The sequence below is a fragment of the Urocitellus parryii genome, chromosome 12 (assembly GCF_045843805.1).
Source record: "Urocitellus parryii isolate mUroPar1 chromosome 12, mUroPar1.hap1, whole genome shotgun sequence".
In the NCBI taxonomy this organism is placed as follows: domain Eukaryota; kingdom Metazoa; phylum Chordata; class Mammalia; order Rodentia; family Sciuridae; genus Urocitellus; species Urocitellus parryii.
Genome location: NC_135542.1, coordinates 42122950 through 42143700, shown reverse-complemented (window position 1 = coordinate 42143700; position 20751 = coordinate 42122950). Strand labels below are relative to the sequence as shown.

General features: G+C 37.1%; 1 protein-coding gene across 2 annotated transcripts in view; it reads left to right on the top strand.

The window, feature by feature from the left end:
• The first annotated feature begins 1121 nt into the window (after positions 1 to 1121).
• Positions 1122 to 20751, top strand: part of Nbas (NBAS subunit of NRZ tethering complex) — a 324194-nt gene continuing 304564 nt past the window's right edge. Inside the window, exons 1-6 of one of the 2 annotated variants that reach the window (XM_026395637.2) lie at positions 1122 to 1250; positions 3415 to 3466; positions 4782 to 4818; positions 7661 to 7738; positions 8049 to 8096; positions 12252 to 12295. In XM_026395637.2, the coding sequence (XP_026251422.2) occupies positions 1134 to 1250; positions 3415 to 3466; positions 4782 to 4818; positions 7661 to 7738; positions 8049 to 8096; positions 12252 to 12295 (376 nt within the window). In that variant the 5' untranslated portion in view covers positions 1122 to 1133. The remainder of the gene's footprint in view (positions 1251 to 3414; positions 3467 to 4781; positions 4819 to 7660; positions 7739 to 8048; positions 8097 to 12251; positions 12296 to 20751) is intronic. The other variant, XM_026396378.2, reaches the window with a different exon arrangement.

Below are 20751 nucleotides of genomic sequence, written 5' to 3'. Positions count from 1 at the left end.
AGGTGGAGTTGGGAAGGGGATTACAAAATTAAAAATGAGCAGTCGGTGTAGACTTCAGAAAGGTGACATTTGAACAAAAACTTGAGGGCAATGAGAGCCAGGCAAACAGCAGATAGTAAACCTCCAACCAGTGGGAGCAGCCCAGGAAGACTGGTGACTCTGGAATGGCAAAGTCAGCGAGTTTGAAGGTAGTGAGGGCAACAGATGAGGTATGAAACTAGGGGAAGCCAGAAACTAAGGGAAGCCAAGTAGATGACATAGGGCTTTGAGGTCATTTAACTTTGAGAGAAATGGGAGCCATCAGAGGCTTCCTGGTAGTGGATTTTAATTGCATCACTGCCTAATCTATCTTGACTTTATACAATGTAATCCTCAAGAGATCTTGGGAAGTTGTGCTTGTTTTGAATGTGACGCAGTGCTAATACTTCGTGCACTGCAGATTCGTTCAAATTAAAATAGGTTCTGCTTACAGTACAGGTGATTCTACTTGGAGGTACTCGTTGAGTATCCAAACGAGTCTGGTCCTCAGTTTGCTATTACATCACTGATGCTCTCCACACCCTTTCTCCAGTTTTGTTCAGTCTGTCTGCTCTTTTTCTTTGCTCACTCCATTTCCCCCTAATTGAAGTGCCTCCCTCAGACCACCTCCGCGGGGATTCAAACTTACCTATAAAGACCCAGGGCGAACACCGCCTGCTCCAGGAAGCTCCTGCAAACCCTCTGACCCTCACTGCTTTTCTTAAGCTTCTGATGCCTATCTTGAGCTCAACGTTTTGATTCGGGTAATTTTTGTTTTGGCGTTTACCCACTTAAAAACCGTGGGTTCCATCAAACCTAAATTAAAACCAGCAACTCGAAAGTACTATTTTGTTTTACAGAAGCTTTTCTGTTTTATAGGAAAGATTCAGTGACTTGGCCCTTCTCACGCAGAAATAACGAGGGGATCAGGACCCAAGTCCTACTCCAAACGCAATGGTCACTGTCGTATCTAAAAGCATTTTCTTTTGGTGGCCAGTTCATCTCACTTTTCCATCTCTTCAACCTGGAGAATTAAAAGCGGCCGCAGCCGGGGAAGCTTGTCCAGCGTGGGACGCCGTAGCGCCACTCCCTCGGCTGCTCAGTCTGGGGCGAACATGGCGGCCCCCGAGTCAGGGCTGGCTTTGAGCCCCGGCACTTCAGAGGGCGAGGAGGAGACGATCCTCTATGACTTGTTGGTCAACACCGAGTGGCCCCCCGAGACAGAAGTACAGGTGAGCCCGGCCCCTGTGCGGCGGCGGCCGGTGCAGCGCGGCGCTTGGCAGGCAGAGCCACGTCGCCCGAGCCACGTAGCGGAGAGGAGCGGGAGCGGTCCACCTGGCGCCCGCACCTGGCGCCCGCGGGGGTCTCGGGTTCCTCCTGGGCTTGGAGTCCGGATATCTGTGCGGGACGGCGCGCGATGGCCGTGCACCTGGTCTCTCCAGTCGCTGTCCCTCTTTTTCTTAGAGGGGAGGTCGCGGAGAGGGGCTGGGGGTCCTCCTGTCCAGACTCGGGGGTCCCTTCCCGCGGACTGGCGAGGCCGGGTCTGGGCTGCCTTGTCTGCGGCAGGAGAGTTTCCCAGGTCGCCGGAGGCTTCTCTACGTCTGGGGCCCCCGGGGGTCGCGGGATCTCACCCTTTCCCCCCATGTGGGGTGAATCGCGCTATTTTTTTTTTTTTTCAGTAAACAAGCATTTAGTAAAACCGTGTCCGTGTCTTGTATTCCGCGTCCCAGCGAGGAGCTGGGGACGCAGATGATACTGCGCTCTCTTGGGACTTGCAGTCTAGAGGGGCGATAACCCGGTGAACTTTCCTGTAACCTGGTGCTGTACGTTCTGTGTAGCGGTTTTCGTGACATGCCAAGGAAGTGAGGAGAGGAGAGCAACTGACTTGGTTTGGGAGCCCTGCTGGGAAAGGAGTTCTATGTTGGTTGGTGGCTTATGAACTGGATCCTGGGGTTATCAGTTGTTTCCCCGGGCAGGACCTTCCATGCATAGGGTGAAGATCCAGACTCGGGTTTATTCAGCACGTTTTGGGAGGAGGGGGACTGGGGATTGAACACAGGGGTGCTCTACCAAGGAGATAAATCCTCAACCCTTATTTTTATTTTGAAACGGTCTTACCAAGTTGCTGAGGCTGTCCTCAAACTTGCAATCCTGCCTCAGCCTGAGTGGCAGGGATCATAGGCTTGTGCTACTGAACCTGACTCAACAGATACTTAAAGGATCTAACTGTTCCTATCACTGTTTGAGCTTGCTGCTTCCTCCAAGTCTAACAGGATCGTTAAGGAAAATGTAGTTCATATGAACTCGGTTTTATCATGTCTTAGTGTTTGCTTATTGTACAGTTCACCTTCCTATAAAGTGTATAGCTTTTCTCTATAACAGTCTTACTGCAGTTTCTGCTTAATGCATTTTGTAGGGAGGCAAAATTCTGCAGATAGTTTTTCTGGTATGTTTCCATTTGTTCTGAATAACATACCTACTTTGTAGGTTACACAGCTAGCCTAACAGGTTATACAGCTAGCCTAACCTTTTGCGTTCTACAGGCTGTTTCTACTCATTAATACTGATGGTTAATTACAGTAATGTTCAGAATAATTATAAGTTGATTTAGAAAAATAAGCACAGCAGCAACTTATATTGAAACTTTAGAAGTGCTTTGCTGCCTTTTTTTTTTTTTTTTGGATTCTGATGTCAGCAGCTGAACCATAAGCTCTTAGAGGGCCACTATCAGATTCATCTGTCTCCGTGGGGCCAAATTGTGTCTTGATGATCACCTGTGTTGAGTCAAATAATGTCTATATATTCTTAAAAAATATTATCTGCACTTAAAGTTATCTTCATTTTCTTGACAGCCCTTCAGTGCATTTTACTCGCATATAATACCTGTTTAATGAACATTCAGTAGTGTTCAGTTTATACTTACAGAATGGAATTATTCAATATAGCAGTTATGTCTGTTTTGTTAGTAGCATTGCCTTTGTGGACATAGAAGAGATATTCAATGAATTTGCCTTGAGGGATGAGTTTACTAATCCATATGATCACTTTTCCTATAAGCAAACCTTATTTTAGGTTTCTGCAGCCCACCCACGTAGACTATCCTGAACCAGCGGCCACATTCTTTGCCCTTGATTTCTCTTGTCTTCAATTTGTTTTTATTTGGAAAGTTTGCAGCCTCGGTTCTTGTGCTCTTGTGTAAGGTTCAGGTTGACATGTGCTTATTACTGCTAGGCTCACCTTTATCCAACTGTACCCAGTCCTGATAATACTTTTCTGTCAATCTCTAGGTTTTGAATATTGTTCTTAATTCTGAGCATTAGTTAAGTATAAGTTGACAAGTTGTACAAGTATTACTGTAACACTTTCAAATGTAAGGATTTGTTTTTCAAATTGTAGCCTAGAGGTAACCGAAAACATGGAGCATCGTTTATCACAAAAGCAATCAGAGGTAAATATAGCTCATTTATTTTTCTATATGTAATAGTTAATTCTCCCCCACTTACAACTGCTATTTTAGAAAGCTTGGTTGTTTTAAAATGTGTTCTTTAGACTATTGATGTGGAAGATGATGGAAGTGACATGTTATGAGTTTAATTTTATCTTTATATGCAGATGCATGTACATGTATTTCCACATTTATGTCTTTAATGCAGTGTAGGGTGAGGGTGTACCCTCCTAGTTTTAACTATTGCGGATGCATTCTATAAGGAATGAAGAAATCCAACCTGGTGTAAGTCTTGGAGAGACTATGGATGTTGAAGGGGAAAAGGCTGGAAAACTACTTTAAAAATGATTCAGATATAACTGGTCAAAAAATCTGTTCATGCCACTACTGACAGCCTTTACATGTGAGCTAATAAGAGTCTGAAAAAGAATTGAGTGCTATCCTTATTGAGTGGACTGTGAGACTTGAAATAATAGTACTTTTACCAGAGTAGTGAGGAGGTGCTGTTATTCCTTTGTTTTCAGCTGAGGAAATTTGCTTGTTTTTCTTTCTAATGTGACCATTCTGCCTCCAAAGTCCATTTTTATTTTTGGGAGGTTTGAGCTCCTTATAAGAAGATTCAGTTTCAAAAGTGTTGAGTGGCAGAAATTATAATTTTATCTTATACAAGGAGCTGTAACATTGAATTTTCATTATCTCATATGCTTTGAAATTTTAGAAAACATGTACAATAGTAAAAATTGTAGAAAATTTAGAAAATACAGGTAATCACAAATCAGAATATTTTTTCTTCACAACTCAGATAATCTGTCTTCAGACTTTTTTCTATTGATACACACCTAGCTGCATACACATTCATATATGTATATACCACACATAGGTATTTTAAAAAATCATATAAATCATTTAGTACTGTATTAGAACCCCCCCCCCCAATGGCTTCCTCATTTTAGTATTTCTTTGTTATAAAGTGTGAATTGGTGTCTTTGGTTTAATTTTTATACAAATAGTTTACCTGATTTTAAAGGTCAATTTCTATGACTTCTAGTCATGGTTTCATTGAAGCTTCTTTTTTTTTTTTTTTTTTTTTAGGTAGTACTTTTAAGTATTGAATAATACACAAACTTGAATCATATTTGTTCACATTAAATTCTATTAAAACTGTATCAGGTTATTTTCATCTTAAGAATTATGTTCTCAATATTTTGTTTTGTGATGACTCGGACTGTAGTACCTTTTGGACTTGTCACCTGTAAACCTAAATTGAAAATGATTATTAAAGGACAATTGACTTATATTTGGCTTTTTTCTATTCCAGATCATTTACTATTTTTACGCCAATACATCTGGTACAGGTGAGACTTCAGTTTTTCAGAGAAACAGTATGGACATCAAATACGTACATTATCTGATTTAAATGTTAATAAATAAACCCCAGATCATGATATTAATGCTGACATTAAGGTGACCAATTTTAAAAAGCATACATTTCTAATATTTTGGCATAAATTGTGAGGATAGACTTGTAATTTTTGTTTCTGTCAGTCATTAAGAATCTCATTACTTTTGCTTCATCTGTGTCCTCAGCATTATCTTGAACACACAGGGTGGATGTGTGGCTTGCATATCTTTAAAAAGTTATTGTTAGATCCACTCTCCCGTGTTAATATTCAGTTGCTATATATCAGAGAATGTTCTTTAGGTTTCAGTTCTTGTGTACTTTTTAATTCTGATGTAGTGTTGATTTTTAACTTTAAAAGGAATGAAGAAGTAATATCAAAGGATGTAATTATACTTCTAGAAATATGTGGAACTTGTTTATAGAATTACTTATTACAGATTGCCTTTTCCTCATCTTGAAAGCTCCAGAGATAATATACTTGCATAAGAGACCTTTGCTCTTCTCTAGGACTTCCTCCAGATTTTTTTTTTTAAGCACTCTATGGATTGGGGTGTGTGTGTGTGTGTGTGTGTGTGTGTGTGTGCGTGCGCGCGCGCACACATCTATATGTATATATATGCAAATTTATATAGGTTTCTTTAAATTTGTTTCTTTGAGCATGTGGAATGATAGGGTAGAGATGAGTGAGGAGGAGGGAAGAGTAGGTAAATGGGAGAATATGAAGGTATCTTGAACACCCTGGACAGAGTAGGCAGAAAATGTCTATACACATTGCTGATTCCATTTGTTGAGGACTCAAAGTTCACTCTGATGCAATCCTTATGTGATTACCTTACCTTCAGATCAGGCATCAATAGGTATCCTCTTTTCTCATGGAAAGTCCTATTCCTTAAACTGGCCAATGTTTTAGTCAGCTTTTTTGCTGCTATGGCTAAAAGATGAGAACAACTAAAGAGGAAAAATTTAATTTGCGGCTCAGTTTCAGAGGTTTTAATCCATAGATAGCAGACTTCATTCCTCAGTGCCCAAGGTAAGGCAGGACATCATGGAGGAAAAAAATGGCAGAGGAAAGTGCTCAGGACATGGTACCAGAAAGCAGAGTGACTAAACTGGATTCACAAAATATATACCCCAAAGATAAGCCCCCAGAGACGCACCACCTCCAGCCACACCTTACCTGCCTACAGTTACCAGCCAGTTAATGCAGTCAAGTGGATTAATGTACTGATTAGATTAAGGTTCTCATAATTTGATAATCTCCTCTCTCAACTTTCTTGTCTTACACATGAGCTTTTGGGGAACACCTCTTGTCTAAACCATACCAGCCATGTTGATCATAATATAGGTTGTGAATGCATTATGAAGTTTTTATCTTATGTTGTTTTCAAAAAGATTGTATTTCAATTAGTGCTCTTGAGCTTATGATCATTAAACCTGAAGGTTTGGGATCTAATATTAAAAGTATAGTTTTCTTTAAAAATTTTAATTTAAAAATATTAAAAATACTGAATTCTATACAATATAATAAACATGTTTGATTTGTATCTACATTTGAATTAAAGCAGTTGTTGCTACTCTGCCATATTTCAGATATTCCTTTTCTCTATACAAAATGTCACATTTCAAGTCCTTGCCCCATGTCTTTCCTTTTCCGTCCCTCCAAGAGAAAATTATCCTGTGTAGATGGTGTTCATATTCACATTTCATGTATATTTCCTGTCTTTATATTAAAAATGAGCATAAATAACACCAACTATATATTCTAGTCTAAAAATACAATTTTGTATTTTCCGATTTCCTTGTTTTTCCTGCAATTATTGTTCAGTTCAACATTTTAATAATACAACAATCATTTTTCTCTAAAACTTATTGTTTCAGTAGAAATTTTCTATTGTCTTGATTTCTTCAGGTATTCCTCATTTGTTTAATTCATTGGTTGTGGATAGTTTCTTCATGTCTTTTGTGAGTGGCTTTATAGTGAACTTCTGCTTTGGGATTTCTGTATCATATGAGTATAGTGAAACTTTAGTCTGATCTTGCACTTAATGTAGGCTTGAACTTTTATTAAACTTATTAAAATTTTTTGATGGTGGTGATCAAGCCAAGGGCTTGTATATGCTAGGCAAGAGCTCTACCACCGAGTTCTAGCCCCAGCTTGGGGCTTTTGATTTTTGATAGATTTCATACTCGTTTTCCACAGACTAGAGTTCCAGGCAGAAGAGAATCATTAGTTTCTGGGCCTTTATTCTTTCATTGCTGGAATATACACTTGAGCACTGTGCATCTCTCTTCTAACTCCTGTCCTCTCTGATCTAGTTGCTTGTTTCCTATTCTGTATAGCAAATCCTGTTTGGGGTTCTCATCTTTTTCCCTTGACCAGTTCTAGCTTTCAGGTATCTTTTTATTTATTGTTACTACTTGGAAATTTATCTTTCTATGGTGAATTTAACTCTATCTTGGAATTTGTTTTTGTTGAACCAGAATTTCTAGGTTGTCACAGCAGAAAGGATTTGGCATAAACTCTCACACACACACACACTCTGCTCTTTTATTCGTATTCTAGATACATTTTTCCTGGAAAGGGCGAGATCTGTATCTTTGAACACAGTTTTCTGGAAATAGAGAAATATATATATGTATATAAAATATGGTCAAGTTTCAGGTATCAATTAGTAACTTTTGGTTTTGTGTTGATATTCCAATTTTATGATCTAATGGAAAAATTCTTTTTAAAAACCTGTGTATTAATATTTACCTAGATTTGATTTTAAGTAACTGATGTGTTGTGGTTTCAGCCCCGCACCCTTTTTGCTCCCTGATGGACTGGTTCGATTGGTTAATAAACAGATAAACTGGCATTTGGTACTTGCAAGGTAAGATGTGTAAAATTCACATGTTTTTATATCTGGATTAGCTCTCAAATTTCATTGTTGACATTTTAGGGTTTTATGGCTTTCATTCTTGATTTTTATGATATATAAATTCCCTTTGTGACCTATGATCAGTATTATTTAAATATTAATTCAAGCTGTATGGAATAATTTTCTCTGCTTTTGTACCTAGGTACTCATTGAATTATAAGGTCAAAAGATGAATAATTATAGAAAAAAAATGATTTAAGTTAAAATATTCCATCTGTGTTGAAGGCTGACATATATTCATATTTTTTTTCTTTCATGAAAGCAATGGAAAACTTTTGGCTGCCGTTCAAGATCAGTGTGTAGAGATAAGGTAATTTTTAATATTATTCATACGTAAAATTTCCTTTGAGTAAAATTCTACTTGAGAAACAAGAGCTAAGATTTTTAGTCTTAAGTGAGGACTATTCATAAGGACTTTACTTCACAAAATTAAGTGACTTAATAGTATCGAATGCCAACTTATGAGTGATCTTAGAAAGCTAAGAGTAGTTTACTCATATTTTGACTTCCCCAGGCCACTCTGCTGTCTCCTGAGTTTTACATTCACATGAATGTCTCATTTTCTAGACTCCGGAAATCACCCTTGTTTGACTAGTTACTGCTCTATCGGAGATGCTCAGGAAGGTGTCAGAGAGGGAACAACTTTGTTCTGTTCGCACAAGCTGTAGGATCGAATTTGGGTTTGTGAAAGACCAAGGTTACACATTACTTGACAATGAAAGAGTTCTCTAAGTTGGGTTTTCTTGGTGTTTTACAATTAATGTAATATTTTAAAATAAAAGAATTACAACAACTAATTCAGAAAAACTAGTTCTTTGGGAAATTTGCAGCAGCAAATTAAATGTGTGGCAACTCTAAATTGAGGGTTACTTTTTTTCTAGGAAAGCCCTAATTCTTTCTTGGTTCTTGAAAAGAAAACAAAACTTTCAAGATGTTTAGGTCTACATGCTAGTCAGGATTTTCCTGCTGCTTCATTAAGAAAAGTGATATTAATGATCGTTCAGTTTTCAGTCTTTTCTTTCTTTCATGTGTTCAGGCAGAACAGGACTCTTCAAATTTAGGGGGTAGGGATAGAAAACAGAAGATCTGTCCCCACCTGGGCATTGGCTTCAACTGGGAAGGCTTTTTTATCCCTTCTAAAACCATCAGGAATACTAATGATTGACAGTGATGACAGCCATTCAAAAATAAATTCTTTAACTTGATGCGACTTTATGGGCAGGTGTGTGCGAGTGGTGTTTGTACCAGGGATTGAATTCAAGTGTGCTTAACCACCGAGCTATGTCCTCAGCCCTTTGTTTATTTTGAGATGGGGTCTCACCAAGTTGCTGAGGGCCTTGATAAGTTGAGGCTGGCTTTGAACTTGGAATCCTCCTACCTCGGCATCCCTACCCAGTAGGATTGCAAGCGTGTGCCACCATGCCTGTGATTCCTTTTTTTGACAGCATCATTAAGCATCAAATCAGCAGTGTTTGAATTTAAATTGTTCATAGGAATGGGCTAGCACCTCATATTCCATTCGTTGCAATAATGTGTCTTTTAGAGAAATTTGCTTGCTCATAGTGTGACTCACTTAAAAATAAGTTAGTAGGCCAGACATTTCCACTTTTCCATGAAAGGAAAACACTGAAATGATTTTAGGTGTTAGTCTGGGTGTGCATGTGTGTGATCAAGATAATAAGCTTGGGAGGGGACCACTTGACCAATGATTTCATGGATGAAAAGATAATTTGAAAATGTTTTGTAACGTATAATGTCTTGAGGCTTACGTGGTGAAAAGTTGAACTCCACTAGGAAGCCTTTGATAATATACCCTTCATTAGTCTCCTCTTCCCATACATTGGTTAATCATCTATCCTTTAGGAACCTATGATAACTTTTTTCTATTTTTAATAAGATGCTACTAGTGGGCACAATCACAAACGCTTTATGCATGTTTACTCATTTAATCTGGGTAGAATCCCTTGTGAGGCTGTAGGTATTGCTATTTTCACTTATTTCTATAATAAAGTGGGCATGATCTAGTTGAATAACCTCCCCAAGGATTTACAGTAGGCTTTTAGTTTCACTGTTTATGCTCTTAGCCATAAACCTATATTACGTTTCACTTATGTCATGCTTAGCCAAGAATGCTTGTATTTTTCCCTATTATATTAGGCTACTGCTTTGCACTTCAGTGTGTTCCATTTACCAGGAACTTGGGACAGATGGGATTTGGAGTCTGTAGCTCCAGTTATGTGCTCCATGCAGGAGAGACTCCTATGTTTTTCCCAGCTTGTATTTCAATATACATACCTAGGGATTAATAGTTTGGTGAATAAGCACGGGGTGTTTGCAAGTGGAATAGGGGAATCGGGCTGAGAAGGCATTATAGGGCATAGCCACCTATGCCTTGCATTGCTCAGTTGGCATTCATTTGCTTTTGTTGACTAAATATAGGAGCATATAGACTGACTCTGCAGTAACCTAAAAGCAGGTGTGTTTGAGCAAGATGTGGAATGATCAGCAAAGAAAAAGGACAAGAGAGATTCTAAAAATAAATTCTTATGACTAGTGCTTGTCCTTGAATTTTAAGGTCATTTGTTATTTTCCATATTCATCCTTTCTGCCATAGTAAAGGACGTGTGCAATGCAAGATTGACTCAGTAGTAATGGCAGTTAATACTCAATAGGTATTTAATAAACATTTGTTGCTTAGATTAGAATATGAAAGATATTCTTAGTATCTCACCATTATTTGATATTAGGAAAATATCAAATATATAATATATAAAGAAATGGATTTTGAAGGGAAAAAATGAAAAGCTATAAAAGTTTAATTTTGGAGAGATAGCGCTGTCTTTTGCATTTGAACTTGAGTTGCTGTTCCCAGTTTTATTCTTGTGGTCGTGGTAAATGACTGATCATTTGTTCTAGTATGACACTTGTTGTGGGGCTGCCCATGGATAGGATAGTGAAACAATTGTTTGTGAATTGCTTCTTTAATTTGTAATTTGTCAGCAGCTATAGATTAGAATTGGTTAATATGTGTTTCCTTATTTCCTAAGTAGTGAAATAATTATGATTATGGGCTGTTATAAAATAGGAACTAATTGGAAACTATCATAGAACACAACAGAACACATTAAAATAAGGAATGCTTACAGGAAAAAAGCATAAATTCTCTCATCCCCAGGATTTACTTAACTATTTTGGATGAATAAGTTCTATTAAGGTTTAACAAAACCAGATTAAGGTTTAACAAAACCAGATTATATCTTCCTGCCTTTTCTTCCCCAGCAAAAATAGTAACTGTTAGTGATTATATTAAAGATAGTAGAAAATATAGTTCAGTAGAACTATAAATTACCTAGTCTATTAGCCAAAATTGTCTTACTATTTTGTTGTATATCCTTTGAACCTTTTCTATTTGTATTTGTTGAGTGGAATAATATTGTTTATTTCTGTTTTATAGTGACTCATGAATTGCTTCTGCAATCTGTAAACTTAATTTTCATTCTTGGTATTCTTGATTTTAAAAGGCTATTAAGAAATAAATGTCAACATCTTTCCATATCACTTATGTAATTGCATAATATTTCATGCATGTACATAGTAAAATTTAATCTTCTGGGTGTACTTTTATAAATTAGACTGCATTAATTTTCTCAACACTTGTATATATCTGTAGTTATTCCCAGAGATAACTTTGTAGAAGTGGAATTGGGTCAGATGCTAAAAAGATGAAAGTTTTGGGTGATTTTTAGTAATTTTTCTAGATTTAGCCTTATTTTTGAACATATTTTATAATAATTATAGTACTCTATTTCAAGATCAGATTTAAATGTCACTGGTTTAAATATGGTGACTTGTTTGGGCTATTTGATTTATTAAAATAAGACTTTCTTTCATGATAAAAAAAAATTGTAGTACGATAGAAAGTAGTGATTCTTAACTAGGATTAATCTGTGAAACTTTAAAAGGTACTGTTGGGTCCCATCCTATATATATACATTTCCCCCACCTTGGCTCTACAGATTGAACTTGGGGCCTGGAGTGTGCTGTATACTCTACTACAAGCTATACTCCCAGCCCTTTTTGAGTCGGGGTCTCACTAAATTGTTCAGGCTGGTCTCAAATTTGCCATCGTCCTGCCTCATCCTCCTGTGTAGCTGGGATTATAAGTGTGTACCACCTTGCTCAGCCCTGATCTAATGAATCAGAACCTTTGGGAATGGAGGCCAGATTTTTCTATCATTAAAAGAGCATGCTTAAACTCATTGTGCTATATCATTGTATTTGTGTTTCTGATTTCATAAGAAGGTTGGAAGAAAATACTGTCTCTAATAAAAGTGTTATGCCTCATGAGACACTCTATGAAAGGAGTGATTCAGTGTTGAATATAGAAGTGTATAATATCTAGTATTTTATAGACTTACATAGTAGTATTTAAGGATAAAACTTGATCTTTGCACATATTTTACAGATCTGCCAAAGATGACTTTACCTCCATTATTGGGAAATGCCAAGGTAAGAATTTACAAGATATAAAACAAAAATTTTAAATCTACAATTTGTTAAACTTATAATAATCCTTGTTAATATTTAGTATCTATTCTCACTATTGAAATAATTAAAATTGTAATTGTTTATGTACCTTAAATATTTTGCTTTAAGATGTGTTTTAGAATATGAAATTTAAACTGTCACTAAACTGACTTAGACTTAAACTATTTAAGTGTAGCTTTTTATTTTGGATCACTGAAGAAACATTTATGGCAAGAGTTGGTCAGATACAGACTAATAAAAAGAAAAAAGTCTGACTTAATCATTCTTAGAAACATTCAGCAAAAATTAATACAATTTATGTGCATGAAGTGTTTTACTGGGTATTTGACATGATTGTCAGCAAGAAGGTATAGTCCTCTGTGAAGCAATCAACTATTTAACTAGAAACAGATGAATCTAGAAGGAAACGGTTTACAGTGAGTTTTTAATGGGTGTGAGAAGTGTTGAGAAAGTGATTTTTGGAAGTCAGTTTAAGTTAATAAAACCACTTTAGAAAGAGCAGTAAGATTCCTCAGTTCAAGGAAGGAAACCATCATATTATCAAAGAATTAAAATCAGTATATTATAGTGATACATACTTTCCAATGTTTCTAGCCATCCAATTCATAATAGCCAAGTTATGGAACCAGCTTAGGTGACTGATGGATAAATAAAATATTATATACATACAAGATGGAATTTTATTCAACCATAAGAATGAAATTATGGCACTTGCAGGAAAATAGATGGAACTGGAGAACAGATTGCTAAGTGGAATAAGCCTGACTCAAAGTCCAGGGTTGAATGTTTTCTCACAGCTGGGAGCTAGAGAAAAACAGAAAATAAAAGAAAGCTGCGGGGGGGGGGGGGGGGGGGAGGAGAGGAATCTCATGAAAATAGAAGGGAGAGCAGTAGAAGGAAGGAAGAGGGGAGGACACAAGGAAGTACTGGGGAACAAATCTACCAAATTTTGCTAAGTCCATGCATGAATATACCAGTGAACCCTGCTTATATATGTAACTATAATGCATTAATTGAAATAGAAGCAGACTAGGAGGAGGAAGGAGGAGGAGATAGGGAAGATACTGGGTAATGACATTGATCAAATTATGTGCATGTACAAATATGGCATAATGAATCCTATTATGTATAATTATAATGCATCAGTAAAAATGTAAAGAATAAAGCCAATTTGCAAACACATGAGAATGAGAGGTCAGCAGAAGATGGAGGTAGTGGTTTGGATTTTAGTTTACAGAAACAGTGCATGAAAAGGCAGAGGAAACATTATTAGGAAAATAATTGATTAGGTAAATGCGTCCTTTACCTATGTTTTATTTAGAGGACCTGTGGTCCTTGTCAGATCTGGTGTCAGTTTAATAGTGCCATACCTGTAGGAATTGGTGATAATCAGTCATCTTGTTCATGACAAACATGGTCTTACTATTTTCCAGGCTATGTAGTATTTTACATTTTCTCATTTACTTGAAAGAAAATAGTACATATATTTTAAAACAATATTGGGATACGAAGAGTCTTTGACAGTGGAAGAATGAGGAGGAGGGAAGCATCAGTGGTTTTGGAAGCTATACAGTGGTGCTAATAGAGGATTCCCCTACGTGTGGGAATAGTGGTGTTAAGCTGTTGTCAGATGTACCACTGGTAGCCTAGGTCCTGTTTCCTTCTCACTTTTGTCCTTCTCGGCCACCTAAGTGTGTTCAGGAAATTAAAGATCAAATATTTAAAAAAAAAACCTGAATTCCCATAAACGGTGAAATTCTATTAGTATGTCAGTTATCATTCTTATGCAATTTCACATATATTGGTGGATAAAGTAATGTTCCTATGGAGTTATTTTTATACATACTGTATGTTGTAACAGTAGCAAATGTAACACTTCCTACATATTTATACAAATGTATCTCCTCTTATAATCTGTTTTTTCTGCTCTATTCCCTGGATGGTCAGTAGTACCATTATCCTTAGGTTGCCCAAGCCAGAAAACTAGAAATTTTCTTTTTTCTTCCTCCTCTGACACATTCTATGTGCCAGGCACTGTCTTGGGTACTAAATGTGTAAATGGAGGTTATGATATAGGTTCCTAGATTTGAGTTTAGTCTATCGGGGAAGAGAGAAGAGGACAAATACTTCATTGACATTGTACTAAGTGCTGCAGTGGAAAATTGGGCTTTACAGAGCCCTGGGATCTGGTGAATTAGTTCTTGTCTCCCATTTCTGCCCTTTATCAGTCCTGGTTCAGGTTCTTAACACCTTACTCGGTTTCTTGCAACACTTGGCTGGTGGTTTCCTACTCTGTGCCCTTCTCTTAATTCACACTTTACACTCCTTGACAAGGTGATTTTTTTTTTTTTTTTCCCCCCTTCCCCTTGGGGGTTGCTGGGGGATCAAATCCAGGGCTATTTGCAAGCTAAGCAGGCCCTCTACCCTTGATCTCTTAGCCTCAAACTGATCATTTTAAAAGCAGGATTCTATCAGGTTTTCTTGTTTGGCGGTACTGCCTCCTATATATGTAACTTTGTCAAGTAACTTTACCTCTCTGATGTGATTTGGAACTTAAATGTCCCCCAAAGTTTCATAGTGGAGGTTTGCTCATCAGCCTATTGGGAGGCGCTATTCCTTGAAGAGGTGGGTTCTAGTGGGAGGGAGTTAGATCATTAGGGGTGTGCCTGAGTAGGGGATATTGGGACCTTGGTCCCTTTATTTTGCTGCTTGGCTTCCATGAGGTGAGCGGCTTGGCTCCATCACCTACATGCTCCCCACCATGATGTTCTGCCTCACCAGAGGCCCAAAGTAACGGGGCCAAGTGACCATGGATGAAACCTCTGAAACCATGACTCAATCTTTTCTCATAAATTGTCTCATTATTTTGTCAGTGATGGAAAGCTGACACATTCTGTGAACCTCAGTCTTATCTGTAATGTTCACATAATTTTATGGATTGAGTTGTGGAGAAAATACAAAATACAAGAACATGAAAATTCTCACAATGCCTGATGCATAAGTACTTAGGAGATACTAAACTACTGTTACTATGATTCTACCTAAAATATCAGTTGTTTGATATTGACTGTGGAATACAATTCATATTTCCTAATTGAGGATGTAAGACCCTTCACAATCGGCCTGTCTTCTATGAGTCCTCTGCCTTGTGTTCTATGTTGTAGTGTTCACATGTCAAGTTTTCCATTCCCGTTGTGCTTTTTGTGCCTTGTTACAGGTGGTTCCTTGCACTATATATCGGCCCTGTATACGTTGGGTCAGGCATCAGCTCTTTTGGGAAGCCACCTTCACCATTTATACCTCTTCTGTTTCTCTGGTGCTTGTTTGTGCTGATCTCAATTAGTCTTTGATTTGCTTGTCTGATTCTCAGACTAAGTTCTTTGAAGTCAGGGCTCCTGTCTTTGTCTTTTTTTTTTTTTTTTTGGTACTGGAGGTTGAACTTGGGGCACTTGATCACTGAGCCACCTCCCCAGCTCTATATTTAGAGACAGAGTCTCACTGAGTTGCTTAGTACCTTGCTTTTGCTGAGGTTGGCTTTGAACTTGCAAATCTCCTACCTCAGTCCCTGGATTACAGGTGTGTCACTATGCCTGGCACAGGGCTCCTGTCTTACTCAGGAACTTAAGATTTTTACTGATTAGAGCTGCCTGACACATGATAGGCACATGAATTTTGACCTTATCAAGTAAGTACTTAGGAACTAATCAATGAGTTTTATTAATGTATGAACACAGTATATGTGCTTAGTTCCTGTAGATGAATTTTAGAAATACATGAGAATATATGTGTTAATTATATGTACTATATACATCTTTATATTCATTTGAGTAATTGTCATGATATTCTCGGTTTTTATTAACATACCAATGTGTATACATACCATGAATGGAACAGTAAGGGTAGTTGAGAAGCTCTGCTTGCATAGTATCCTTTTCAAAATAGCATGAAGAGAGGTAGTGTTTATAAAAGTGAATGTTTAAAGAGCTCTAGAATCTCTAGAACTAATAGAAATTCTAGAGCTCTAGAATCTCCTGAACTTCTATAGTTTCCTGAACTTCTATAGTTTCCTCACCAGTGCTTTTTAAAGTAGACCTTATTTGTCTTACATAATATATATGGTTCGTAAAGTCCCCAAAAGAATAATGTGGGGGAGTTTCAGTTGAATACTTTCCAGTGTGGCCCTTAGCTGGGTGTGAGCCTGGGAACTCTGAGGTAGGTCTCTGAGGAGCATGCTCAGAACGTTGGAAGATACAGACACACACGGGGTCCTTTTGAGCTTTGGCTTTAGAAACCTCTTGGCCAGTAAGTAAACTGAGAAATTTACAAGTTAACATGAAAATAGGAAGCTTAACTGTTCTGTATGTCATACAAATTATAATACTTGTTAAAAATTTTGAGTACACAGTTAATGTGGCAGTATAGATGAGATAATGCTTTGAGAACTAATGTTTTATTTTGTGGGCTTCCAAATGTATGACGTTTATGCCCTTAATGCTGCATTAATGGCTTCTTTCCATTTCGTATAATGTGAGGTAATGATCATTTGCTTATCTGACTCATCTTTATGGGAATAACTCCCATATGCCAAATGATAGTTCATGTGCGTGCCTGGAGAAAAGGAGCCAGATTGTTGTTAATGTATTTTTGAAACTACATACTGCAGAGTCTGCAATCTGAAATAGGAGCTATTTGGTTCCACTTTGATATTTTTCAATTATTTTATAAAAGATAAGCCCTTTGAGAGAGGTCTTAAATATGCATTGCAACTGGTTTGGACTCTATTTGCCATGCCATTTTAAGTCATTCAGTCTTCTCTTTTCATCTTGAACAGTGACTTAAAAATCCATGTGGAGTTATTTTTATTAAGCTGCTGTATTTTAATTAAGAGATTTTCCTCATTTCTGACTTTGAAATGTAGCAAGCCAGAGTTTAACTGTGAGCAGCAGCTTGCCTACTGTAGGACAGCCGATGGCCTGCCAGCCCACCAGTGGCTGGGGCACTTTGCCCGAGATCCACTGGTTGCCTCAGGCTTCCAGCAGTCTCATGAGTTTGCTGGTGGATGCCATGCAACATGACTTTCTATTTTGCCATGAAAAAGATTGGGAACCATCTATTTGAAATGCTCATTTTGAAATGAAAAAATTTATTTCAAAAGTGACTTAGGAGCTTCAGATTATATAACCTTTTTCCCCTTTTCGTAAATTTTTAGTGAAATTTTATTTCTTACTGAAAAACACATTAGTAGAAATTAAGGAGCAAAAGTAGAAATACACCAAATATCAACATTTTCTGTTCTTTCGATTTTTCTATAGTATTCATTAATGTTTTGTAATTGGCTTTGTTAATGATAGGTTGTACTTTTTTTTGTACTGGGGATTGAACCCAGGTACACTTACCACTGAGCTTGTTTTTAGTTTTGAAACTGAGACTTAAGTTGCTAAGGCTGGCCTCAGACTTGTGATCCTCCTGCCTCAGCCTCCTGAGTTGCTAGTATAAGTGTGTACCACTGTGCCTGGCTTTTTTAGGTTGAAGTTTAAAGAAGACTTTCTGAAGTATCTTTTTTCCCCATATTTTCTGCTGGATAATTTCCTAAATGTCAGGACATAGGTCTCCAAACTATTCAGGTAACACAAGAAGATGTCTATGAACTTGATCTCAAGTAGCAAGCAACTCAGTGTTGTACTTGGTTTCACAGGCATGGTGAAACCATCAGGCCTTTATATAATTGTGAAAAGCATAAGTAGCAGATTATTGCATCTCTGTTTGAAGGATATTGGTATGTAGATTGTTTGCTTATAATGTGCTTTTCTGGTTTGATGTTGTAATAGTGCTGGTCCCAAAATATTGGTTGGCAAGTATTCCTGTTTTATTTTCTGAAAGCATTTGTGTAGAATTGGAATTACTACTTCCTCAAATGTTTGATGGAATTCACCAGAGAAACTTGGGTTTTCTAATTAGGTTTCAAATTCTTAAAATTGGATATATTAAACTTTTCAGATCTTTAGTTTTTCATAGAATTTGTTTTAATTAGCTATACATGATAGTAGAATGCATTTATGCATGTTGGATATACAAGGATGGGGTATAATTTATCATTTTTCTGATTGGCCAGTGTGATTCTACAACATGTACATAGTTATATGTATATGTGTGTGATGTATTTTTTTCATAAACCCTCCCCTCTCCTCCACCTAATATAAGGTAACCATTCTTCGTTTGTCCTCCCTTCCCCTATTGTGAATTAGCATCCACATATTAGAGAAAACATTTGGCTTTGGGATTTTGGGGATTGGCTTATTTTGATTAGCATGATATTCTCCAACTCCATCCATTTTCCTGCAAATACCATAATTTTATTCTTTTAATGCTGAGTAATATTTCATTGTGTATACATACCAGTTTCTTTATCCACTCATCTATTGAAGGACATCTAGATTGGTTCCATATTTTAGCTATTGTGAATTGAGCTGCTGTAAACACTGATGTGGCTGTATCGCTATAGTATGCTGATTCTTAAATCCTTTGGGTATAAAACGAGGAGTGGGATAGCTGGTTCAAATGGTGGTTCCATTCAAAGTTTTCTGAGGAATCTCCATACTGCTTTCCAAATTGGTTGCACCAATTTGCAGTCCTACCAGCGATGTATGAGTGCACCTTTTTCCCCACATCCTTGCCAACATTTATTGTTGGCAGTATTCTTAATGATTGCCATTCTGACTGGAGTGAGAGGAAATCTCAATGTAGTTTTAATTTGCATTTCTCTAATTGCTAGAGATGTTGAACATTTTCTCATTACTTGTATTTCTTCTGTGAAGTCTGTACATTTATTTAATAAATGTACATTTTAGACTGAGTTGTTTTTTGGTGTTAAGTTTTTTGAGTTCTTTATGTATCCTAGATATTAATGCTTTATCTGAGGTATGTTGTAAAGATTTTCTCCCAATCTATACTGAGGCTAAGGCTCTCTTCACATGGTTGTTTCCTTTGCTGAGAAGTTTGTTTCAATCTATTCCACTTATTGATTCTTGATTTCTTTTTTTAATTTCTTACACTTTAGGGGTGGTATTAAGGAAGTCAGATCCTAGGCCGTTATGAAGATTTTGCCCTACTTTTTCTTCTGTTGGGCATAGTCTCTGTAGTGCCTAAGTCTTTGATCCATTTTGAGTTCTTTTTGTGTGCGTATGGTGAGAGGTTTAATTTCATTTGCTGCATATGAATTTCCAGTTTTTCCAGCACCATTTGTTGAATAGGCTATCTTTTGTCTATAATATTCTTATACTTTTACTGTCTATAGCATATTTACTGTTTCTGATTTATAATTTTCTGTTTTGACAGGATGGAGATTTATCAGTGTATTAATATTAAATAATAAAATTTTATTTTGTTTCTTTGATTTTTATCTTTATTCTGGATTTAATTAGCTTTTATTTTTCTGGATGGAAGATCTTTTATTTTTTCATAGTAGAGATTGAACCCAGAGGCACTCTACCACTGAGCCATATCCCCAGCCCTTTTCAATTTGAGACAAGGTCTTGCTAAGTTGCTGAGGCTGGCTTTGAACTCCCAATCCTCTTGCTTTAGCCTCCCCAGTTGCTGGGATTATAGGTGTGCTCCACCATGCCTGGCTTGGAAGATGGAAGTTTAGACTAAATATTTTTTTATATTTAGCATTTTATATTTCGCATTTAAGCCTATTCTAATATATGCATCTGTTTCTGTTTGATTAGTAATTTCTATTAGAACATATACAACTTTGATTAATCTATTGTGGTTTGATTTATGTCTTCATGAATGTTTAAATGTCATTTTTTTAAGAGAATTTTTAAAAATTATTTCTTAGTTCTCGGCGGACACAACGTCTTTATTTGTATGTGGTGCTGAGGATCGAACCCGGGCCGCACGCATGCCAGGCGAGCATGCTACCGCTTGAGCCACATCCCCAGCCCCTGTTTATATTTTAAATCTGGTTTTTGGCTATGGTGCAGTTATTGTGTATAGTGTTTTATAAACTTGTTTGAGTTGGGTAATGGTGCTTTTCCTTTCTCAATTCCTGAGGAAAGTGTAGAATTCTCTGTATAATGGTGTATTTATTTACATTTCAGTTCTGTGTGTATTTTGGAACCCTGATTTTGAGATGTATGTGCATAGCAGATGGCTTTGTCATCTCTTTTCATCCTCTTAGTGATGGCAGTCTTGCACTGCCTGAAGTTCTTATATACACTCACTCACTCTTGTGGGAGATCAGGTTCAAGACTAATTGCTGCTTTTGTTTAGTAACAAAAGCAGAACTTCTAACAAATTCGAACAGTACACAAGTAGGAAAGAATGATTCTTTAACTTTGCAATCTTCATAAAAGCTTCTTATAATCCTTTTATATACATGGGCTGGCATTTACTCGGGTGTAATGAGACATGGT